This window comes from Fomitopsis serialis (assembly GCF_022376445.1).
Source record: "Fomitopsis serialis strain Sig1Antser10 chromosome Unknown B0H18scaffold_13, whole genome shotgun sequence".
NCBI lineage: Eukaryota > Fungi > Basidiomycota > Agaricomycetes > Polyporales > Fomitopsidaceae > Fomitopsis > Fomitopsis serialis.
The window spans coordinates 113,221-137,583 of record NW_025954973.1 but is presented as its reverse complement, the minus strand read 5'-3'; the positions used below and the strand labels follow the sequence as shown (position 1 = coordinate 137,583).

General features: G+C 55.3%; 7 protein-coding genes across 7 annotated transcripts; 1 reads left to right on the top strand and 6 right to left on the bottom strand.

The window, feature by feature from the left end:
* Positions 1-2,939: 2,939 nt before the first annotated feature.
* B0H18DRAFT_83951 (uncharacterized protein) lies at positions 2,940-4,157 on the bottom strand. The gene has a single exon (XM_048039480.1). It carries the CDS (start codon positions 3,832-3,834, stop codon positions 3,199-3,201), a length of 636 nt encoding a protein of 211 aa, XP_047896670.1. The 5' UTR covers positions 3,835-4,157; the 3' UTR covers positions 2,940-3,198.
* Positions 4,158-5,395, bottom strand: B0H18DRAFT_83952 (uncharacterized protein). Its single transcript, XM_048039481.1, has one exon. It carries the CDS (start codon positions 5,255-5,257, stop codon positions 4,481-4,483), a length of 777 nt encoding a protein of 258 aa, XP_047896669.1. The 5' UTR covers positions 5,258-5,395; the 3' UTR covers positions 4,158-4,480.
* A 2,973-nt stretch (positions 5,396-8,368) lies between these two features.
* On the bottom strand, positions 8,369-9,286 carry B0H18DRAFT_989310 (uncharacterized protein). Its single transcript, XM_048044948.1, has 2 exons — positions 8,523-9,286; positions 8,369-8,458 (listed from the first exon to the last, which is right to left on the bottom strand). Exon 1 carries the CDS (start codon positions 9,057-9,059, stop codon positions 8,535-8,537), a length of 525 nt encoding a protein of 174 aa, XP_047896668.1. The 5' UTR covers positions 9,060-9,286; the 3' UTR covers positions 8,369-8,458; positions 8,523-8,534.
* A 612-nt stretch (positions 9,287-9,898) lies between these two features.
* Positions 9,899-11,746, bottom strand: B0H18DRAFT_1116249 (uncharacterized protein; the record flags this gene model as incomplete). The annotated part of the gene is made up of 4 exons (XM_048033398.1): positions 9,899-10,350; positions 10,402-10,939; positions 10,996-11,460; positions 11,510-11,746. 4 exons carry the CDS (start codon positions 11,744-11,746, stop codon positions 9,899-9,901), a joined length of 1,692 nt encoding a protein of 563 aa, XP_047896667.1.
* Positions 11,747-11,853: 107 nt separating this feature from the next.
* B0H18DRAFT_1116248 (uncharacterized protein) lies at positions 11,854-12,192 on the top strand (the record flags this gene model as incomplete). The annotated part of the gene is made up of 1 exon (XM_048033397.1): positions 11,854-12,192. One exon carries the CDS (start codon positions 11,854-11,856, stop codon positions 12,190-12,192), a length of 339 nt encoding a protein of 112 aa, XP_047896666.1.
* A 4,225-nt stretch (positions 12,193-16,417) lies between these two features.
* Positions 16,418-17,989, bottom strand: B0H18DRAFT_1116247 (uncharacterized protein; the record flags this gene model as incomplete). Its single annotated transcript, XM_048033396.1, has 3 exons — positions 16,418-16,869; positions 16,937-17,927; positions 17,978-17,989. The coding sequence occupies 3 exons, from the start codon at positions 17,987-17,989 to the stop codon at positions 16,418-16,420; spliced, it is 1,455 nt and encodes a 484-aa protein (XP_047896665.1).
* Positions 17,990-21,821: 3,832 nt separating this feature from the next.
* On the bottom strand, positions 21,822-23,517 carry B0H18DRAFT_1116246 (uncharacterized protein; the record flags this gene model as incomplete). The annotated part of the gene is made up of 3 exons (XM_048033395.1): positions 21,822-22,270; positions 22,328-23,444; positions 23,497-23,517. 3 exons carry the CDS (start codon positions 23,515-23,517, stop codon positions 21,822-21,824), a joined length of 1,587 nt encoding a protein of 528 aa, XP_047896664.1.
* Positions 23,518-24,363: the final 846 nt, after the last annotated feature.

Genomic DNA, 24,363 nt, shown 5'->3' with positions numbered 1-24,363 from the left:
GTACAAGAGGACTCGGATCTGGACATAGTCGACGTCAGCACGAAGAGTGACTGGACAGGAGGCCTAAACAAACTGGTGTTTTCTGCGGATCCGTGAAGGCCTGCTAGTACGTCGTCGCCTTTGGAGATACTATGCGCTGATCTGTCTGTCTCTTAGCTTGGGCTATGGAAGGGTGGCAGATATTGGTTCAAGTTGTGACGGATGTCTGAGATCCGGTCGTGATCTGATCTGCTGTCAATGGACAACTCGGTTGCAAGAAAGGGGACAATTGAGTACAATTGTATGGGTGAGCACGCCGAAATGACCGTCAGGGGAGTCCCACTAAGACGTAGCTTGGTCCAGACGCGTTTCGGTATGCAGAAAGAACAGAAATATCGAGCTGCGACAGCATGTTACGAGGGTCCACTGAAGCTAAGTTTCAAGGGTCCGTCATGCACGCCTTTGCGAGAATGAATACAATGCGCTCACTGATGGAGATATTGCAGTATAGCAAAGGATTTCAGTGCCGACGCGCGAATGGGCGGATATTGAGTGACCAGTCCGTCATAGCTGGATGTCCAGACCGACTGGATCTTTCGACTCATTCTCTGATACCCTCTGTGTATGGCCAGATAGACCTTGGTCTAGCGTCAGCAATGAGGCCTTAATGAGGTCGGATCGTATTGGGACAGTACGATCCTACAACGACAACTCACTCGTTTTACCGTTAGCTGTCAAGTACAGATGGTTCAGGTATCGCGCTGTGCATCGCAGAAGGGTGAATGCTAATGCGACTTCTATACAGATTGCTCCATACCTCAAATCGTACGCCAATAGTACACCCGCAGGGCTTCTCCGGTAGCTCACAGAGCTTCCAGAGATCACGTTCTGTGGCGGGTAATTTTGTCAATTTATCTCGAGGAGACTACGTCCAGCAACAAACTGGCATACGGTGCGATGCTTGGCTTTTGAGGCATGTTTGTCTCCTGTATACGAGCAGAGTCCATGGTCATACTCACGATCGCGCGAACAGTTGGCCAGGTCGTCAATAGCACTCCCCTCCCCGAACGTAAGCCTTCAAGTTATACACGATGTACCTTTCCTTTCCTTCTGCTTATCTCGTTCCACACTGTCATCCGGAACCGTGTAAGCCGCAAGCGATGGTCGAACACGGGTCGTCCATTCCATTCCGGCGACATAGAACGTTCTGAAATACATAAGTGCAGTTCATATTCGAAAGCCCTCCGAAAATGACCCTGCATCCAGTGGATGAAGAAGCAGTCCGGGAGGTCGTCCAAGCTGCCTGTAGACTTCCGCCGTGGTTTAGCGCCTTTAGTCTCCCGCAGGCAGACCATAGTGTCGAATGGATTACTCAGCGAAGCGGCTGAGTCAAGTTGGCATAGTGGTCAATGCATTCCTGTACCAGAAGGCATAGTCAAGGGCCTCGAGACCGCGAAGATGGGAGAGGACCTGAGACTCAGAGGAGGTGGTTCAAAAGACGGATTGGCGACCACGCGAAAAGCGGCGAGCGCGGCGGCGTGACCGTAGCGCGGCTTACTTTCGACCATCAACAACGTCCCGACCTCTCTGTGCACAACGTCCTGTTCCTCCTGGTTTGCCCTTTGAAATGTGCTCGAAGACATTGGTGCCAAAATGTCCGTCCTGAATCAGACCGAGGCGACTGGACCTTCACGACTTTCGCGGCGACTTGCAAGACTCAGCAGCACCCGCCACGACCTACTCATTTCTCTGATTCTGCTCGCTTGAACAACTTTCTTGTCGTCGATGGTCTGCCCCTGGCCATCTTGGGCGGGCTGTCTCGGAGCGATGTACCTTCGCGAAGTTCACGCACTGGCAAGCGTATTCACGACCATGACATGACGCGAAGCGGGCATAGTAGGGTGACTCGTGGGAGCGTATAAATATATGCGCCGAACACGCCCAACACGTAGAACTCCAGGGGCGACGGATAGAAATCAAGGGGCAACAGTGGAGGTGGAGAGGCTCGAGCCTGAGGGACGGTTGAAGCAGAGCGTACTATGAATGTATGTCGACACCGTTCCGACCCTTTGGTGAGTGTCTAAGTTTCATCACCCTTTTTGTTTTCTTCCATGACAATGCGTCAGACAATCTGAGCCCTTCAACATGCTGTGCATGTGAGTGCCCTATGGACATTCCTCGGTGATATCTGCGTCGTCGCCGCCTTCCGTCACACGCAATACCTACTAGGCATCGCTATCTATGGACAGTATGCAAGATATCATACAACAGGTGCGTAGTATGCCTCACCCATCTGCGTCTCGATATTCAAGAAAAGTGGCATTTGCTGCCGTCTGTAGAGTCGGAACGATGACGGGACAACGCATACATGTACAATGGGCGGGCTACATGCGATATGTACATTCCGAGCGACCACGGCGTCGGCTTGCCTACCCTGGCTACGTGAGTGAATCATTGGATACGTATCTCAACCCACAACTGAGACGTCGACTATCCCGCGTACAGACCACGGCTGAAGCAACCCGTGAATCATATCCCCCAGCTTCTGGGACATGTAGTCCGTATCTTCCTTGGTCTGGCCCTGCAGACCAAGCATGACCGCCTTTACTTTGACATCCTGCAGCGCGTCGAAGTGCGGCTCGCCAAGGATCTTGTGCAGGTCCCGCAGGTCGAGCTTCAAGTCCTCGGGCGCACCGCATAGATCCTCCGGCTCGCTTTCGTAAAACGGGAAGTCGGTCCTGATCCCGACGTGCTCCAGCTGGCGGCCCCTGACCGTGGATAGGACGCTGCGCAGGTGCCCGGCGACTTCCAGACAGACGGCAGGCGGCAGACTCAATGGGCTGATCTCGGGCAGCTCGAACTCCAAAAACCGCAGGGTGGTATTGTACACGAGATCGCCGTAACAGTCTGTCGTATGTCGCCTGTTAATTGCGAGGTTCTCGCGGAGTGGGACAGAGAGACTCAACTGGAGAAACGGAACTCTTCGTTGTACCGAATCATGGATGGCCCGGCTGCTACGAGGAGCCTGTTGACTTGCTGATATATCTGCGGGTCGTTGTCTTGCGACCAAACCTCAGGTGGTCAAGGGAGGTGCAGATCCCCGAGCGCTCGATCCAGTCGATGATAGTCGCCGACGTCCCCGTGTCGTTCAGACCGATCTCGAGAGATCTCGAGGCGCTGCAGGCGTATGTCGGACGGTGGCTGAAAGTGCGTGGCTTCTTATACGTGGCCGGCGGGAGACTCCTGGGCGAGGATGTTTTCGCTCAGCAGGAGGTGTTTGAGGCGGGGAAACGCACAGACGAGCCGCCGCAGTTGTGAGATGTTGCTCAGTCTGCAGTGCAGCAGCGTCAGCGACGTGACGGATTCGAAGTGCGATAGCGCGAGGAAGAAAGGCAAGGGCGTAGCATTCGGGTGAAACCTTGTGATCGAGAGGACCTGTACGCCGGATAGGACATGACCGAGGGCGAGAGGCAGTGCGTGCAGGAAGCAACTGTTCTTTCTGTCCTTTCTTTCTTTCCCGGGAGGGAGCTTGGGGCGATCCGAAGCGATTAGCTGGCGTGCGGTCGCGAGCCATCGCCTGACGCGCGGAGACGTGCGACACTGCTGGGACAGCAGGTCGAAGCCCTTGCGGTCGTGCAACTCGACGATGAAGTAGAGGTTGTGCATAGCTCGGGAATACCACGCTGCACAGACCAGCCCCGCGGTAGTCAAGCTTGACATGTCCAGGCAGTCGATGATGAGTTCAAAGACCTCGACGAGAATGCGGGCGGAGAGGGCCGTCGGAAGGGCGCGCGTCGTGAAGGCATGATAGATGTCTTCGTCAAACCATTCGTCGTATGCTTGTTGATATGGCATGTCTTCGTGATAGGGAGGGAGGGCAGTCTATACAGGTCTGTCAGTAGCACGCACAAAGATACATCAAATGGACGAACGGGATCTTGGTCACGGTCACCCATTGCCAACTAATGCTGAAGTTACACACCTACCTACTACAAGGCCGAGCACATCCGCCACATGCGGTCCATCTCATACATCCCACGAGAAGGTAACCAGACCGCGGTCAGACCACGGCTGCAGCAAGCGACAGAACGCGTCTACGAGCCACGCCCGGACCTCGTCCCCTTCTACCTCTTTCCGCTCGTGCCACTCGTGCTGGGCCACTAGCACCTTTACACCCTCCAGCGCGCTGAAGTGCTGTTGGCTCATGAGCTCGTGCAGGCTCTGCAGGTAGAGCTCAAGCCCGTTCGAGTAGCGAGGTTGTGGATCCTCATCATCGCTCGGGTCGTGGTCTTCGGGCCTGATCCAGCACCTAATCTCGAGGTGCGCGAGCTTGTGGACTGTGGAGAGGACACCATGGAGCTCATCCGCCGCTTTGGCCAGGTTATGGAATGAGCGGTCGCTGTACCTCAAGAGGGTGAGAAGCGTGAAGTCGAAGGAACGCAGGACGGTGTTGTGTATGAGGCTGGTATGGCGATCTAAATGGGTGTTAACGACGTCAACATCAGATGGCACGAATATAGTCCTGACCTGAGTCCGAAGCAGACTCCGAGTATCGACGCAGAGATGGACCAGCTGCATTGAGCAGCCCGTCAACCGACGCGACACATAGCGACGATTTGTCAATCCAGGAGATGGTCAAATCGTTCAAGGAGGTGCAGATTCCGGAAAACACCAGCCAGTTGATGATGGCTTCGTACGACTCCTCATGATACCTGTCCACGTGAATCACAAGACACAGGATCCGTATGTCGGACTGCGAATGATATTCCAGTTGTGTGCCGGCCACCTGAGGGCTGTCAGGGTGCCGCGGGCTGATGATCCTCTGGCGCAGCGCAAGGTCTGTAAGCTGCGGAAAGGAAGATATGATTCGCCGTAGCTGCGACAGGTTGCTCAGCGCGCAGTCAGTTAAATCCAGCGACCTGACGGAGTTGAACTGTTCCAGGGATCGCAAAGAGTCGGGGCGCATGAATGGGTGGAACCCGCCCACTTCCAGCACTTGCACACCAGACATTGCACGGCCGAGGGCGAGCGGAAGCGCATGGAGATATCTCCGTTTGTCCTGGGATCGATCATGGAAGGGCGAGTAGGTGTCTACGGCGACCAGTTCATGCGTGGTCGCAAGCCATTTCTTGACGCGTGAAGATCTGCGGGACTGTCTCGCTAGAAGGTCGAAACTCGTACGGTCAAGGAGCAAGACAGTGTAGTAAAGGTTGCGCATAGCGCGAGGGTACCACCTAGCACAGACCAGCGCCGTGTTGATCAATGTGAGTCTATCCATCTTGTCGATGATGAGTTCGAAGACTTCAAGTGGAATGCGATCTGTGAGGGAAGGAGGCAAGGTGCTGGGTGGGGAGGCATCTTGCCGCCGCTCGTGTATTCGTCTGCGTGGCACGGCTTCCCTAGGACGTGCAGGACGCTGACGAACGCGTCAGCTGAGGCTCACGAGAGGGATTGAGCGAACACGAACCTGCATCTCTGGAGTCATGCAAACTGTGTAACGACAATGTGTGCGCTATCGACGGAGGAGCAAGTCGCACAGTCGACGTACGCGTCAAGAGCAACACGCAAGCAACACACTTCGAGTGGTTTGTGGCGCCGAGAATATTCCGAGCGTCAATGTTTCAACCCAAGGACGTTCAATGGCATCAATAGAGCCGGAAAGTATTGTAACACAAAAACATTCCAGTAGCTAGTTATCATAGTCCCAGTGTTTTTTCTGGGCGTGGAACGACATACAGGCTCGCATTCTGCTCCGATGACGAGGAAGGCAAGGGGATATGACCTCCGGCGAACGAGAAGCGTGTTTCCACCGACACGGCCCTGTGTAACGGTGGCTGACGACCTCTCGTCCGAACGGGCCAACGGCGGTAAGCCGCTGACAGTTCGTCTCTGTTCGCGCATTTTGAGAGCGACAGTTGCAGCTGATCAACTATGACGTGAGATGAAGTCAGACGGCGACCTGTGTACACAGAGACGCTCGCTCACACGTACCATCTACTCACCCACGCAGCCAGGAGATGCAGACTATACCATGGTCAGACCACGGCCGAAACAAGCTGTGAAGCACCGCCGTAGCCTTTTGGCCAATGTCGTCCACCTCGGTGTCGCCTCGATCCCGCAGGCCGTATAGCGTGATCTTTACTTTTACTTCTTTCAGTGTGTCGAAGCACCGCTGATTCATGACTTCATGCAGAACCACCATATCCTGTGGCTGAGGATCCGAGGCGAGCAGCACGCGCGTGGTTGCGAGCCATTGCCTGACGCGCGGAAACATGCGGCAGTGCTTCAACAATTTGTCGAAGCATTCGCGTGAGGGTATTGTGACAGTGCGGTAGAGGCGGCGCATGGCATGAGGGTACCACGCTGAGCAGATCGAGGCTGCAGTAGTTAACATGGATCGGTCCACGCAGTCCATGATGAGCCCGAAGACCTCGAACGGAATACGAGCAGAGAGGGCTGCGGGTATGCTGCTCAATCGTTGGAAGGCACCCCTCCGTCTGTGAGCTCGCAAACCCACCGAATCTGCGTTCTCAGAGAAAGACATCTGCGCAAGTAGTGTCAGTGGGACACGAGAGAGAAGTGACCAACACAGACCTGCAAATCGGTCTCAGGTATCGAATAAGCACTGTCTAGGGAGGGTGTATGCACTAAGAGCGTCGCGACGGTGAGAGGTAGGGGGAGCAGTGCGCACATGGGTATAAGTAACTAGGGGCTGTATGCTGTACAGTGACGCTCTGGCAGTGAGGACAGTGGGCCGCTCGCCGGCCCACGTACAGGGTTTGTGTCGAACCTAAACCAGGACATGCTCTCGGTTACCCGGGATGACAATATGCCACGCATGGGCCACCTTCGTATGAAAACTTCTTTTTCCACTAACAGTAATCAACCTACTGTGAGTTCAGCGTATTGTCACGGTCAAGGAGCGTCAAAGACGGACCGAGGCTATGCTGCACTTGAGAAGCACTTCAGAGTTCTGTCAGTCCGTTCAGCGAGTCGCTCGCGTAAACGCTGTGAACGCACCCCAATACTCCGTAGTGCTAGTGTCTTTGAAACCAAGTGCCATCGAAGTAGAAGCGGAAGTGGGCGGCTTTCCCGACGCCCACCGGCAATTACCAATTCGTCCGCCTCACCGAGACTGTATGCACTTCGTGTGCTGCGTCGCTGTGATCCCCTCTCCGGGACTGCCTTCCTTCGACGTAAGACCTGTGTCACGACATGCGGTGGCACTGTTGACGGCGACTACGAAACCTGCGTGCTTGTCAGAGACATGCACCTGCGATAACGCGCGATAACAAACACATACTCACAGTTACGCGAGGCGTAGGGATGGACACGAAGTCGATACGACCGGTGGATACCGCGGAAGGGTTCCTGGATGCGTATATGCGCGAGTCCAGTGGCCCCTTGTAGGTGCGGGCAAGTAGTATTGGACGTCGTCGCTGAGATTGTGCTGCTTCGGATGTATAGGTGCGAGGTGGTAGTAGTTGAAGCGAGGCCCACAAGCCTGCGAGGGGTCGGTCCGAACAAACACGAGATGTCTACAGAACCACGTTCGCCATAGACCGGGAGACTGGTGCATCGCGTTGCTGGACGCCGAGAACAGACCAAGAGCTACGGCCTGCCTGCTATGAGACGTCGCCATTTGAATTGATGTCCCACACTGTCCCTGTCAGGTCGCATTCACTCGTTGAGCAGAGACTCAATCAAACACGCATAATACAATTGACGTTCACGACCGAAGTCAGCCTGGAGACCATGCTCTCTGACCATCGCCTGTTGTATATTATGTGAGAGACTGAGCGGTTAAAACATAAACCGCCACTCACGTTCGTAAACACCCGCTCAAGAGTCGGTCCTACGAGAAACATTCACTATGCCGCGGTCGGACCACGGCCGAAGCAAGGTACGAATCGCATCCCGGAGCCTCGCGGGCACTCCGCTCTCCGTGGTCTTGCCCCGTTTGCGTCGATCGTATACGTCCGCCACGACATCGACAGTGTGTAGAGCGTCGAAGCGCTGTAGGCTCATGACTTCGTGCAGATCCAGCTCGCCGGTCTCGGGACTGAGGAAGAGTGGCAGATGCGAGGTATCATAGAGCGTGAGCCTGATCTCGATCCCGATGTGGCCCAGTTGGCAGCTTCGAATTCTAGAGAGGACGCTGCGCAGCTCATCCTCGACTTTGGACCAGTGGCCTAGCGCGTTCCAGTCCCTGTCGCCCGTCAAGATGTCCGTCAATCGGGATCGGAACGAGCGCAACGAGGTACTGCGCGTTAGGTTGCTATGACGATCTGTGTCATGAATAGTATCAGCGGGAGATTGTTAGGTCGAGAGAGATGAAGAGGCATTACGGGAGTTGTCAGCGTACTTGGTCAATGACGATCCAGAAGACTGTCAACTGCCTCGACACTCAGCGGAGACTGGTCTTAACGATCTTTACACCAGACCGTCAGATCATAGAGGGACGTGCAGATTCCCGAGTCTACAATCCAGTCATTAACGGTGTTGGAGGATCCTGTATCAGCGCTCGGGGATTCGCTGCTCACCAAGCCACGAAGCTATATCTTGACTCGCTTAGAGAATTGTGTGGGGTCTGCGCGGTTAGCGGAAGCCTGTCGAGCGAGGATGTTTCCTCGTAAGATGAGGGTCTGGAGCTTGGGGAAGGCACCGATGATCCGTCGCAGCTGTGAGGTATTGTTGAGCATGCAATTGGATAGGCCTAACGACTTGACGGACTTGAACTGCGGCAGCGCTGCGAAGGCGGGGTTCATGAACCGGTGCAACCCATCCATCATGAGGACCTCCAGTGTGGTCATCGCATGGCCGAAGACAAGGGGCACTGCGTGAAGGAAGCGACCATCCTTCCTCCCATTGCCCGCGGAGAATTTGATCCCGTCCGACGCGATCAGCTGGGGCGTGGTTGCGAGCCGCTGCCTGACTCGCGGATACCTGTAAGACTGCCTGAACAGTGCCTCGAAGCTGGGCCGGTCGTGTATCTCGATGGTGTGGTAGAGGCTGTGCATGGCTTTAGGGTACCAAACCGCACAGACTAACGCGGCGGTGGTCAGCATGCGCCTGTCCATCTGGTTGACGATGGCCTCGTAGATCTCAAGTGGGATACGAGAAGAGAGCGTCAGTGGCTAGATGTCGTTCCTCCGAAAATTGTGAGCACAGACCTCTTTGTCGTCAGTCCATTCGAACTCCTTGTCACTCCACTCGATCTGCTCCAGTTCGTCCTCACTGTGTTCATCGTGGCTCCATCCGTTGTGGGCGCTCTGCGCGTCTTCGCGCCAATCGTCTACATCGTGTCCCATCGTTACGTTGGGTACAAGTCGGGCATCCTCACACGGAGAGCCAGAAATTGAGTACACGGCACGTCAGGTAGGTTTTAGTGAGAGGAGACGAGAGATGCACCGACGGAAGAGCCTCGGGCAAGCCTCGGGTAGACCCGGGGCCCAGACCGTAGCGTAGATCTCGCAGCCAGTGCTGTAAGTACTACTACGTATACCTGGACCCATACGTATGTTCAGCAGCCACTGGCAGGCTCCATGCCCAATGTATCCATGTATTGTCCAGTCGTCGTCCGAACACTCGTTGTAAAGCACCACCTGCCAGTCAATCGGACAGTAACCACGCCGAATCCGAGTCGAATCCACACCGTGACCAGAGGGAAATCGACTGTCCTTCTACTTACTGAGTCAGACGATGGAAAAAATGGAGCCAGGCGACCGCTTGTGGACGGCAAATTCCCTCGCATCGACCCGCGCTCCGTACGGCCAGGCCTCCTCGCCGCCACCTTCGTCTGTACTGTTCGGATGACATGCCATATTGTCACGAGGACTCCCGAGGGTTGAATGGCTGCATGGGAGACATAAGTGAGACAGACGTGTGTATGCAAACGGGCTCACTCACATTTACAATCTTAGTAGCTCTTCCGGGTGATAGTGACTATGCCACGAGCAGACCATGGCTGCAATATGCCACGGAACATGGCCTGGAGCTTCTGACCGATGCTGTCCACATCCGACTTGGTCTGATTGGCTCGAGGAGACAGCATCATAGTCACCTTGACATCCTGCAACGTGTCAAAGTATGGCTGGCTCATGACCTCGTGCAGGTCCCGTAAGTCGAGCCTCTCGAGGACAACGCCGGGCTGCTCAGGTTCGAGAATGGTGTCATCGACGTGGGCTCGAACGCGAACTTCGATATGCTCGAGCTGACGACTTTGGACGGTGGAGAATATGCCGTATATCTCCTCCGTTGCCTTGGTCCATGCCGCGTGAGGCCCCTGGTATTTGGCCTCGTGTTTGATGGGTTGCAGCCTGAACTCCAAGGATTCCAACGCGGTGTTTTGCAACAGATTCCCGTGAGTCACTACATTGTGCATGTGAATCAATGGTGAAGTCTGTACGCAAGACAACTTACGGGCTTTACCGTCATAGAACCTCTCGCAGAAACGGGTCAACGATGCCCCCGCCGTCTCGAGGAGTTGGTCAAGGGGTGTAAGTGCCATGGAGGGGTCGTTTGACCAGATTGTCAGATCCGCAAGTGGGGTGCAGAGGTCTGAGTGCGCCATCCTGTCAAGGAACATCACCATGGGTTCATCATCCAAGCCGACGTGAAGTCTTCGAAGACGAATGTGAGATGGTGGCCGAAATAAGGAGGTCTCCGCGTAACTGGCAGCACCTCGCTGATCGAACTCAAGATGCATCATCGTAAGGTCTGTGAGCTGGGGGAAGGCAGACACAATCCGCCACAGCTGCGTGATGTTGTTCAGATGGCACTCCTGAAGCGTCAACGAGTTGACAGACTTGAACCTCGACAGGGCGAGGAAGAAATCTATGCGGATGAAACGAAGTCTCCCGAGCCTGATGTGAACGGTGCGTACACGAGGCGTCAGACTGGCGAGCGCGGACGGTAGTGCTTGAAGGAAGCGAAGGCCATTATCGACATCATCGTCACCCTTCAAGTCCTGGTACTCAGGGCTATTCTTGTACACACGTCGGAGTAAGCACCCACCTCATATACCACCAGCTTGTATGTGCTCGCAAGCCACTGTTTGACGCGTGGTGATGGGTAACACTGCTTGAACAGCAGGTTGTAGCTTGTGCGGCTGCGAATCTCGACGGTATGGTAGAGGTTGTGCATCGCTCGAGAGTGCCATGCTGTGCAGACCAGAGCCGCGACGATCAATTCGGTACGATCCATCTTCTCGATGACGAGCCTGAAGACCTCGAGCGGGATGCGAGCGGAGAGGGTCAGGGGTAAAGTGCCTTGGAAACGGGCAAACAACCAGTCCCACCGGCTCCAGGCTCTGGATTCCATATTGCTGTGTCCATCGGCACTCTGTTCACAGGCGCTCATTCCGTTCGCACTCGATCCCTTCAGGTCGCCATTCTGTTCATCGGCATTTCTCTGGTCGATGCCGATAAGCCCGTCGGCCCTCCATCGCGTGACTTGAGGGCGTAGTAAGGCATCGTCGGGCTACGTGAACATATTAGTCGGAATCATGGACAGAAGCAAGATGACCGACGGTAGGCTGAAGATCGGACATCTGGGCACTCGCACCCTGTACGCGACGTGTGAATGTATGCGGTATGAGATGAGGCGCAGCCGTGAGCGGAGGAGTGGTGGGGGTAGGGGCGCAAGTAGCGGGGGGGGCCTCAAGCATGCAGCGAGACCATGTATATGGGTACTTGGGAAGACCTGTGTCCGAGAGTTTGATGAGCCGCACGGTCACTGCCGCGAACGGGGCATACCACCAGGTCATGGCCAGTCATGCTGCCAGTATTCCTGGGCGCGCCGCACTAGTCCTGATCTGGTTGTGGGACTTGCACTGGAACGCGGCCAGCCTGAGTGCGAGGAGGCGGTCTGTCCATGCCCCTAACCGTAACCGCGTTCTTCGGGGTCCCATCCAGTTTGTGCATCCCCCTTCGATCTGTACAGCCGACTGGCAACTTGAACGGCGGCCCTGTTCCCCTGCTTCCAGTCTTCCTCGGTGTCTCCCGCTCCATACTACGCTATCCGCCGCTGCGCACGGACTGCATGCAGGCCTGGCGCATCGACGAGCCACAATCAAGCCCGTTGGCGAAGTCGTCCTTACAGGAGTCGTACATCGGCATCACGCTGCAGCGCCAGGTCTCCGAGTATGCGGTGTGCGACATCGTCCGGGCGCGGGAACGGCTGTGGGGGATCCCCGATCGTCTTGAGTCATGACGAGGAAGGTCGACTTCGCTGCGGAAAATGCTCACCAAGTCCGGTGAGTGCGGAAGACTGTATGGACGAGTGCGCCGTACCGCGCGAACGAACTGTAATCATCCAAGAGCGGTCATGATAGTTGGGAGCAGACGACAAAGGTCTACGCGCCCATGACGTACCATCCCACTTGTCGAAGACTCGCTGTATCGCACGTGAGCCTGCTGCGTCGAGTAGGTGTTGCCGCTAGGCCGCTGGTGAGTCGCTGGAGCCCTACCCAGTGGTGTCACTCACCTACGAGGAGTCAAATCAGCGTCCGGGACGTTGCCTGGAGCTACAGCACGAAGACAAGGCAGTCATCACTTACCAACTATCCAGACGACTCGCTGCTGAGCACGGGGACCTCATTCGCGCGACACAGTTTGTGGAGCACCGCCATTCGACTCGCGACGTCCCCTTGCGTCCGCGAAAGTCATTTTGTGTCCATCCCCCTGGATGTGACCTCGGGCTGCACATCGTCCTTCACGCCTCGACGCCGGCGTGCTGATCAGCATCTCGTCAAATTGGCTGAAACATTGTACAGGTGCCGGTCCTCCGTAAGACTGAACTCCACCCATTTCTCATTGGTTTGCACAACGACGTGGACATCGTCACCCCTGCTCCGAAGATCCTGCCACACCAGCACGCGCTACAAGATCTACATAAGTGGTCGTTGCCGTGATGAGCTCTTCCATACATGCACTTACCGGACGCTCGAAGTATCGTCCTCGGCTTCCCACCCATCCAGAAATGTCAGAAGAACATCCCGAGAGCGTCGCGGGGTGTCCAGTCCTCGTAAGCGCTGGATGATTCAGAGTGCGGTCCAACACTCGATCTCGATGCCCGCGAGCTAGCGGAGAGGATAACGGAGAGGATACTACGGGCTATTCCATATGCTCTGGCGATCGCTCTCAGTGGTTCGGGGTACAGAAGAATCTGATGTCGGAGTACTGTATTGCAGTGTCAGATGTTAGAGTGACGTGGCGATCTACAGTACGTACTTACATGTGTCATCGTCCGAACTTCCGGCCACGCAATAGATAGGGTATCCCAACAAACTCGAGGTGGTATCCGAGTCTCGGGGCAACAAAGACCTCGCTGCGTTGACAAAGTTGAGACAACGCGCTTCAATGAATTGTCAGATATACCGTCAGGTAACTAAAGGAATGCCGCATAATGGCGAGCACGGACCTCCCAATAGTGAGCAGGAGCGTCTGGGCACATCGTCCGTGTACACCTAAGGCGAAGATCTACGACTGAACTGCCAATGCAGCAGGCCTATCCGAACGACACGCGTGATCGTCTAGCGAAGCGCAAGGCATCAAGGCAGTGTGACACCACTGGATCGAATTCAGCAACGTGACGAACCAAATGGCAGCAGGAGTGGGAACGCACATAAACGGAATATGTACATACGCCTCAGAATTCGCGCGTCACACACCGCACGGCCGAAGAGGAGGAGCAGCGCGTGCAAATACCTCTATTTACGACGACGTTGGCACGATGCAATCAGCTCGAGCGTGGTCGAGCGAGGGCTTGTTGGGCAGAGTCACGGTACGGTGCCGCTCGGACAGGACGCCGAAGCCGGTGTGGTTGAGAGCCGCGACGTGTTGAGAGCTGTACAGACATGGCGTGAAGACAGCAAGTAAAACAATGCCGTGACAACCGTACTGACCAATGTCGAGGCCGCCCGTTCATCCCTTCGACGATGGACTCGGAGGTCTTCAGCAGTATTTTCGATGAGACCGCTGGCGACGTAGTTCAAGGGGAGATACAGCCCTTCTTGGTGTATGTTCTGTCGTGTTACAGCGTTGGTGTCGACTATTGAAGCTAAGGACGAGAACATGTTACATTGAACGCGTAGGTCGCTCAGGCGCAACAGACTGCAATATGCGGAGGCGAACCTGGGGGCACGACGCCGTCGTGTAGGCGGCACTTGCAGCCCGCGTAAACATAGCACAAGTCGTGTGAGTAACTATGTAAGGCGATGGGAGCAGCAAGAGCAGCGGAGAGCAGGATCGAAGCGGAGGTCGGCGGTCGCGCTGGTCGAGGAACAACTTGGATGGACAGACACGAAGCTGAGTACCGAACGTCACATGGATGGTTGCCGCCTGCGTTGGAGACATTACAAGCCCTTCGAATGACCCACACGACGGAATTGGCGAGAGCAGCAGAAGACTCGAGCCCCAGAGAAGAAGTCCGAAAGAAGTCAGCGGTAGCGTCGTCGAAGTCCAAGTCAAAGATGGAGGAGCGCGCGGCCGGCGCCGTGCCCACCGAGTATCCTTCGAGCACTCTTTACCACGCTCTTGGACCTCTCTTGAACCTCCTCCAGGCACCTTCTAATCGCTCTCCAAGCACTTCCCAAGCACCCTATGATGTCTCGTCCTCTCTACTGCTACGACGATCAGATATGATGATGTTCTGCTGAGTCTCGACTGGATTTCACGCTCGCGCCCATCCTCCGGAACCGTTTCACCCTCCGTCGCACGATGAAAGCGAATGGGTCTCTTTGGTTACTGTCCTCGTGAGCCACTGTTTGTTCTACATTTTATGAGGTTTTGGCCTGATCGAGGGACACATACTCGACAGCTGTCCACGTTCTGCAACGAGAAGACGTAGCATCACGGCCGAGCAGCTCCTCATCTTGACGGCAGCTTGAGAAGCCTTGGGAGATCCAAGGCGAGAGGAACGGAAGGAATATTTGTTTCAAGGTACGTAAAACAGCTCTTGTTTTCGGTGAATACGGCTCATCATCTGCCAGTAGTGCACCAGCCTCCATTGGCCGCACCACGAGTCTCCGTGGCATACTTACATGTCATCGCAACAGGTGTCTAAGCACGGTCAGTCCCATTCCTCCTTGCCAAATGCTCCACCGCCATAATGCGGTTTTGGCCTGCCCCTCCCTGAACTGCCTTGGGGCGCAAGCGACGTTGCGACCTCGTCCAAGGCAAGGCGAACATTCCTGTTCTTCGAGTTACAACTCGCCACCGCCGACGCAGAGCCCGCCAACCGAAATATGTGGCAATGAGAACTAGTACGCTGCGTAGCCTACTGGTTCATTCCACCCGTCGCCATTCTAGTGGCAATTGCGGCCAACACGATGACATTCAACTTGCACCCTTGTAGGGAGGCTCGCCACCTGCCGACCAGTGCTAGACAACTCGTCGCGACTGAAACACTACAAGGCATCCCTGTGGAAGTCCTCCAGTTCGCCAGGTGAGGATAGCTTATGTACTTCGTACCTCATTGACCCGCCATCATTCCAGCATGTTAATCTCGATCCTCGTAAATCTATTTCTGCAGTCTCGAGGGTCCCGGTCTTGCGTAGGCACGAACGTGATTCACTACATCTCGGTAAAGTATTCGACCAACAGTCCTATTAATAGCAAGGTAGGCGACGACGCAGCGAACCTGTTTTCTCTCCGCGTTGGCGCACTAGCCGGGCTCCACAATCAAGCATTGGTGAGTTCCAGGTGATGTCGTACGCGCACGAGATGCTCACCAGATACAGCGAGCGAATCATTATCGGGAGGTGCGTCTTCACATTCCACGAGTTCTCTCAATCTGTTCTCTAAACCCCATGTGTCGCAACGCTGGCTTAGTCACCTCGTGTGCGTTGAATGAGGTGGCTACTGCGAGCTGCTTTTTTGACGGCGTCCATCCCTCTCCACGCATCATTTATGCGGGTGAGATTCCTCGTATATGTGGCTCGCCACTCGTCACGGAGGGCCCATTTGCGCTGATCAATCGCCGCTGAGTGATTTGATACAACCGTACTCGGGCTACCAGCACCGCTGGCAGGTCGCGCGTCCAATACATCGAACGTCATACATCATGTACGCGACATTCATGTCTCTGAGTCAGACGCAGATGAATCCCGAAGGCATACTCTTACATTGATAAGTCATAACCATAGCCATGTCCGTCCAGTCCCGAGCGGCTGATCCGAGATGACAGAAGGCTCATACGGTACACTCCAGTCCGTCGATCGTTGATCCCGCAGTCTGGCAGCGTCTTTTGAGCGAGCCATTTGCTCCAATCGACCCACACGCCGAGGATGCTACTGGGGACGATGCCTCTGTGTTGCCGCCTTCGCTCGTGGCACTTCGTGCCGACGGGGTATCCACCATAGGTGGCCATGGTGTCAACCTACCAGGAGGCGGGAGACAGACGTGAGACGTATGTGTGTGCATACAAACGAGCTCACTCACGACAACCCGGAGCCACATTGGATGACGTTGACTATACCGCGGTCAGACCATGGCCGCAGTAAACCACGGTACACGGGTGCGAGTCTCCGACCGACGTCATCAACTTTGCTGTCATTCAGCACCCCGAAGAGGTCCATCTTCACCTCAACGTCCTCCAGAACGTCAAAATATGGTCGGCCCATGACCTCGTGCAAGGCCCCCAAGTCAATGTTCTCGAGGACGAACTCGAGCTCCCTGTAATCGTGGTCATAGTAACCAAGCATAGATTGGATCTTGATGTACTCGAGCTCATAACTCCGGACGGTGGAGAGGACACCATATAACTCATCCACCCATTTGATGTATGGCTCAAGCCATTGGTCTCCGTGTTCTGGGCATATGTCGTTCATCTGGAATCCTAGGGACCGCAGTGCGGTATTATGTGATAGATTGCCGTGATCATCTCTACCTGCATAGCATGTGCATCAGCAGCGAGGTCTGCTGAGCAATAAGTACCAATTGACAGGGCCTCTTACCGTCTGGGGCAGGCTCACAATCAACCCCTGTGCAGCATTCGTGATACAGAGTCAGGGATCCCCCTGTGGCTTCTAGGGCTTTAGTCAGGTTCTCTAGTGAATTTTCGAATTTATAAACCAGCCACGGCCTCAGCTCTTTGAGGGAGGTGAAACAGCCTGAGTGTGTCATACAGTCAATGAACGTCACCAAAACAGCACTTTTGACATCAATATCAATGTTAAGGCGTTGAAGACGTGGGGACTGGACCGGTGTGGCTCCTGGGCAGCAGGCAGGACCCCCGAGTTCTTGAGTGAGCTCGATGCCAGTTATACTGAGGTCCGTTAGCTGAGGGAAGGCCCAGATGATGCGCCACAGCTGTTCCAGGTTATTCAGTTTGCACCCACACAGGGTCAACGACGTGACGGCCTTGAAGTGCAACAGGCCAAGGAAGAAGGTCGGCCGGATGAAACGAAGATTTCCTCCTCTCATGCAAAGGGTGCGTACGCCGGGCATCGCATGAACGAGCGCAATGGGTAGCACCTGAAGGAAGGGATGGTGTTTCGAATTCCCATAAGAGCGTTCGTAGTCGTTGGCCACTAGCTCGCGCGTAGTAGCGAGCCACCTCTTCACATGCGGAGACGCGCGACACTGCTTGATCAGGATGTCGAAGCTCGTACGGCTGCTGATGTTGACGATACGGTAGAGGCTGCGCATCGCTCGAGGGTGCCAAGCCGTGCAGACCAGCGCTGCGGCTGCCGAAGTGAATTGATCCATCTCATCGATGATAAGTCCAAAAACCTCGAGTGGGATGCGAGCGGAAAGCACGAGTGGCAGAGTGCCTTGAAAACGGGCGCAGCGCCAGTCCTTCGAGTTCCATTCATCGGCACTCGAGTCCTCTTCACTTTCTGTGTCACCGTCGGTACTGCTCTGACCGCTGCCAATCTGCCCACTGGCACTCTGCCGCGTGACTTCGAGTGCACTTGCCAGTGGCACACTTGCGGTGGAGGGGGACTGCGCGTGTACATCAGCGAAGTTCTCGCACGAACAGGAGAGGAACCAACTCTAGTACGCATTCTAGGCGACGTTCACGCAAGGTCGGGGAGGAAGAGAAAGGGTACTCTGTACAGTCGCCGCGCACGCGCTGTGAGTGGCAACGCAGTCGTGAATGGAAGCGCAATAACAGAGCGGATATGGGGATTTACGCGACTTCCTTGCATGGAACTTGACAAGCTTGACAAAGCAAGCTGAAGCGCTCCTAACCCTAACCGCGTCTCTCGAGGCGAGAGAATGTCCTGGTGGCAGATCAAATGCGCGACCAAGGAAAGTACCACGAGAAGACGAAGCGAGGATTCGTTCTTCTGTGCGTATACAATGAGGAATAGGTGCGCACTCTATACTTTTCAGCTCTGGGAACATGTGTGATCCTGAACGAGGCAATCGCATCCAATTTCTGGGTGTATGCCCCTCGAAGTCATCTTAAGACCGCTGCAATACGAGCTGAGGGAAGACGCACCGCGGAAAGTGATATTTTTATGTGCAAGGCTATTGGCCATATTTGTGGGTGTCCATATCAAGCGACAAAAGGCGAAGCATGGCCCTCTGCAGTCGTTCAAATACTGGAATGCATTTTGCCTGTAGCATTACACCGTAGTGGCGCACGGGCGCACTAGTCACACACCGCATTCACCAGCAAACTCCAACCTACACAGTCGGAGTCATTCCCTCAACAAAAACGGTCAGTCATGGACAGGTGTGAAGCGCAGACATATAAATTACCAGAAGCAGTAGATAATACGCATTGAGGGCGATGGGACGCACATGTATGACCTGTTTCCGCGCGGATCGTAACAAGACATCGTGAGTCGGAACACTCGCTAGGCAAGTCTCCGGGGGGCTGCGAACCCAGGGAGGGTTCGTACCGCACGCACGGGCCATGAAGAACCTGCAGAGTGGCCACCTGTGGGCAGATGTGCTAGTGTTCGACCATACCACTTGCATGTATGGAACGTTCGCTGGATCGCACGCAGACCTACTGCTGCGCATCGGGAAAAGTGAGTATAAGCATCCAGCCATGAGCTTTTCCTGGACGTGCTACTCACCGACTAAGAGCCAAGGATCAGCGTTCTGCACACTGTCAAGAGGAATAGCCCGAGGGCGAAGCGACAGCGACTAGCGCATGCCTACAAGCCACAACTAGTGTTTGGGCTCGGACCTCGTCTGTACAGTCAACACCGCCGCGCATAGCTGCTTGCTTTTCGAGAAGTCTTGTTCGTGTTTGCTGAAGCCATATGTACGAAGCCCCGTCAGGCGGTTTAGGGCCGCAATGGTGCCCTGTCGAGGAAGCTCAGCTCAACATTTCTTGAACGGGGAGCCCGGGCGCTATGTGCTTTCTGAGTATTTGGGAGATATTGTGCAAGACAGTTAGATGAGCCGCACGCTAATCGACATGACAGAGACATCCGAGTCGGGCTGCGAGTGTTCGTCGGAATTCCTCCTTTAATCGCCCACGCCCGGTCTGCGTGTTGTTTGATTCCGTGACTCATACGTGTGGGCTTGAATAGCCGTTGAATGTGAAGCGGCCTGCAGGCCTGCGGAAGGCGTCGGAAACAGCTCAAATTGACGTGCGGTGAGTCTGTAACGTACCGACGAGGTTCACATTGAGCAAACAGTGATCTTGGGGTGGAAAATGCAGCGCTCTACGAGCTCGTGCTGGGTGTCGCAGCAGTCACATATCTTGCATCATATACATCAGACAACGCAGCATATATCAGGACCGAGACGAACTCACCTCACGAACGACTGCAAGGGACTCTACTAGTACTTACTTCATGACATCACGTATATATCCAAGCACCCTGTATCGCCGCGCCCCGCTGAAAATACCGTCAGATGCAGATGCAGCACATAGCTCACGCGCTCTGGGCCTCAGGTGATAGATCATGCTGAGCAGCTGGTCGCCCTCTCCCACCGACGAACCTCCCGAGCAATTCAAGACAACAGGCGTCGGGTTGGAAACATTCGACAGAGAGTCCGTGGTCCATGGCCAGGAGAGCTCAGAGGCGTCATCTAATTGGAGCGCGAGTCGTGTTGCATGACAAGGCTGTGACCACCGCCAGTGCGTAGAATATGTATGAACGAGCATGGTGGACGTCGAGAGCATTGAGCAAAGCCGTCGCGCGCTGGTGGAATATGCCGAGATTCTTCCGGTCGGCGCCTCCGCTGCGCCGACACAGTCGGCGACGCCACCGTGGTCGGCCCGCTCCTCCGGAATGCTTACCTCCTCCCTCCTCCTCCTCCTCCTCCTCCTCCTCCTCCTCGTCGCTGACTGGGAGCGCCTTCTGCACTTCTTGAACAGTCGCTCACCGTTCTTTGGGAATCTCAACACGCGTCGCGCGACACTCTCAGACATCATATCGTCCAGCCAGACGCGCGTCGGCGGTACTCGGTTCGCGCGCATTTTCCGCAACCGCTGCACCCTCCTGCTCATGACTTGTATTTCTCTTTGAGCCCGGCTCCGGTGAGCACGTCTCTGTTGCGCGAATCCCTCAATCATCACATAGAATAACGATGCATACTCGCCAGTTCTGTCGGCGTGCTGTGCCGACTCAGAGAAGACGCGGTGCCATAGGCAAGTAGCACATCGTGGAAGCTTCACAGAACGAGACCAGAACAGCGGAAGGCCGAATTTCTGTCAGGTAAGCAACCTCTGGCTCACGGCGGACATGGCTCATCGTCCGGTAGTGCATCAAACTCCTTGCAGAGCTTAATTCGTCGCCGAACGAGTGTCCATGGAGCATCATATGACTCATGAGACGGGGGCAGCGCTCACCGTGCTCGGACATCCAGAGCATGCTTCTCGTGTCTTCCCGTGTCGAAGTCGATGAACTGTGCGTGACCGTTACTCGGCCCGAGTGAATGACTCCGTGGGTCCATAGATCGAGCATCCATGACAGGCCGTATCTGTGGGCGGATATCTCACCGACTTGGGAAGCAGTCAGCTGTGCCCCTCGACCACTTTACCTCGCCGCTACAACGCATCCCATCCGCAGCTTAGCCGCTAGCACTCCTTACGGGCCACAAGCATGAAGGTCGAGGTAGCGATCCAATTTTCGACTGTTCGTAGTGACTGAAGTCACACCACCTCCGCCGCTGGTCCCTCATACGCGTCCGCCCAACGACGTGTGTCCGCAGCTCGTGCGGTCCTATGGGGTGCGTCTCTGTCACGCACTTTTGATTCTACTGGATCGAGCCAGATCGACGTGCTAACTGTGCTCTGCAGCGAGAGGACGCTATGCTGTGGCCGATCTCATCGTCTCTACAGGAGACGCTGGATAGGGATTTGTTGGAGGTTCGCGACAGAGATGAACCGAGCAGGATGGGGGAGAACGGGAAATAGGTCGGCAAGTTCTGTATTATACACAAAACATGATCATACTGAATCGAAGTACTACGCTTCGTTTGACCGTGGCGACGAAGAAGTTGGTTACAGTCACAGACCAAATTTCTCGAGTTTACATAAGTCGACCATGTGGAGTACATTCGGTCATTGTCAAGAGCACGTTGTAGCCGCATCGTAGCAGGTATGAGTCGATCGAGACAGTGAACCAGTCCGGGGCAGCTCCATACTATGACCAGAGCCCATTCGACCGTCGTTCCGAGGAGCCGGTCGATGAAATGGAGCTGGCAGACGACCGTTTGCGAACGACCCATTCCCTCACATCGACTCGTGCTCCGTATGGGTGGTGACGAGGGCTCGTTACCGCCACTTCCATCTACCAATCGGATGACGTGCAACGGCTTCAATACGAGGACTCCCGGGGGTTGCTGAGCGGCTGAACAGGAAACAAGAGTGAGACGGACATGTGTCAAATATGCTCACTCACGTTGACAAAATCCAGAGCTGATTTAGAAATATACGGTGACTATGCCACGGGCAGACCATGGCTGTAAGATGCCATGGAACATAGCCTTGATCTTCTGAAGGCGCATGCTATTATTCGATTGCCAGGTCAGACCCGTGATGCTTTCCTCTGTCGTCACCTCGACAACTTGCAATGTGTTGAAGTATGGCCGGCTCATGACCTCGTATAGGTCCTGCAGGTCGAGCATCTCGAGGACGCGGTCAGGGTGCTCAGACTCAAGCTTGGTGCAGTGGGAGCAAATAGTGATGACGAGTTTGATGTGCTCGAGCTGACGGCTTTGAATGGTGGAGAGAATACTGTGTAACTCGTCCGTTGCTTTCGTCCATGCTGCGCGAGGCACCTGCCACTGGTATTTGGCCTCGTGACAGATGACATCCAGGCAGAAATCGAAGGATCGCAAGGCGGTGTTCTGCGACAGATGTCCGTGAATCCCTACATTGTGTGTGTGCATCAGCGGTAAAGACTGTAAGCAAGACAAGGGACCCTTACAACAGCCATCATGGTCATAAGCACCCTCGCGGTAACGAGTCAACGAAGCCCCTGCCGTTTCGAGGAGTTTCTGAATGGACGTCCATGCCATACGTTCTGACCGATAAGTCAGATCCGCAAGTGAGGCGCAGAGGTCTGAGCGCGTCGTCATCCAGTCAACGAACATCGGCATGTATTCGTCGACCACGTAGACATCAAGAGATCGAAGACGCATGTGAGATGGTGGCCGAGATAGCGAGGCTCCCGTGTCGCTCTGAGCACTTTGCTGAGTGAACGTAATGTCCTGCATCGTGAGGTCTGTAAGTTGGGGGAAGGCAGACACGATCCGCCACAGCTGCGTCAGGTTTTTCGGCCGGCACTCTCGAAGCGTCAACGACTTGATAGACTGGAACCTCGATATGGAGAAGGGAAAGTCCGTGTGGATGAAATGAAGTCTTGCATTCTTGATGAACATGATGCGTACACGAGGCATCAGACCAGCGAGCGCGACCGGTAGTGCTTGAAGGAAAAGATCATTACCATTGATCTTGTTTTCAAGCGGTGTGTCTTCAAAGGCGCTTTCGGGGAAAGGTGAGTGTTCGTGATCCCCGCCTACCACCAGTTTGCATGTACTCGCGAGCCACTGCTTGACGGTGGGATAGGTCTGGCACTGCTTGAATAGCACGTTGAAGCTGGTGCGACTGCAGATCTTGACGGTGTAGTAGATGTTGTGCATAGCTCGGGGATACCATGCTGCGCAGACCTGCGCCGCGGTGATCAATGTGGGAGGATCCATCTTGTCGATGACGAACTCAAAGACCTCGGGCGGGATGCGAGCGGAGAGCGCCAGCGGCAGAGTCCCTTGTAGACGGGCTTTCAGCCAATTTATCCAGATGTCTGTAGCCCTGTACCGCTCATCGGTCCAACGAGGGTAAAAGCTGAATTCCTCGCCGCTGTGTTCACCAACAGTCTGTCCACAGGCACTCGTCCCTTCGGCACTGGATTCGTCGGCACTCGACACCTCCAAGTTGACGTTCAGTTCATAGGCGCCACTGCTCTCATCGACGTCAATATGCGCGTCGGAATCCCATTGCGTGGCCTGTCCGCGTGAGATGTTGTCGGTGAGAGGGAGAAAATGCTAAGTGGGCGTATCAGTCGGAGTTGGCACAGACAGAAGCAGGATGACCGACGCTAGGCTGGAGATCGGACATCTGGACACTCCGAGCCGCACCTTACGCGTACGCGACGTGGACGTGTACGCTATGAGAGGAGGCGCAGACGTGAGCGGAGGAGTGGTGCGGGTGCGGTGCAGGGAGCCTCGAGGATGCGGTGAGGCCTGTAGTTGCGAGGTGAGAGTTTGATGAGCCGCACGGTGACTGCCGCGACCACGAGACCTTTCATAACATGACCAGTCATGTTTTGGACATCCGTCGACACGTTGCACTGGCCCCGGCCGGATATGAGTGTGGGACGTTCCACTGAGCCGCGGCCAGCCTGAGTGTGCGACGCAGGATGCCGCGACCAGCCCTAACCCTCACTGTGTTCTTCATCCAGCTCTCAGCGGTGTTTGCGCGTTCCTGCTCCTCGACTGGCAAGGCGGCGCTGCTCTCTCTCTGTCTGCTTCCCGCTATTATCGGTTTCGCCGACTGCACCAGTTGTCCTCCCTTTGGCATTGACTTTGCTGGGACGCTGACCGCCTTGACCGGGACAGTCCGAGTCCATGCGACTGAGCAGTCCTACTGCGCGCGTTCGCCGAAAGCCACGCTTGCCCCGGTACGAACACGCCCCCAGTCTAAGTCTGGGTCTCATGCCGAAGTGAGGGGCCATCGGAGGCAAGGACGCCCGACAGTTACTCACGCGCTCCACCGTAATTGCGTTCTCTGACGCACGAGCTGCGCAGGTTCTTGCATCCTGCACCGACAACCAGGTCCTGCATACTGCATCTACATTGATGCTCAGTAACAGTCCGACGTCGACACACCCGACTCACCGAAGTTCAAACAACTGGCGGCTACTCCGGCTTGAAGGCCTCCAGGTGACTCGCTCATGGACTCGCT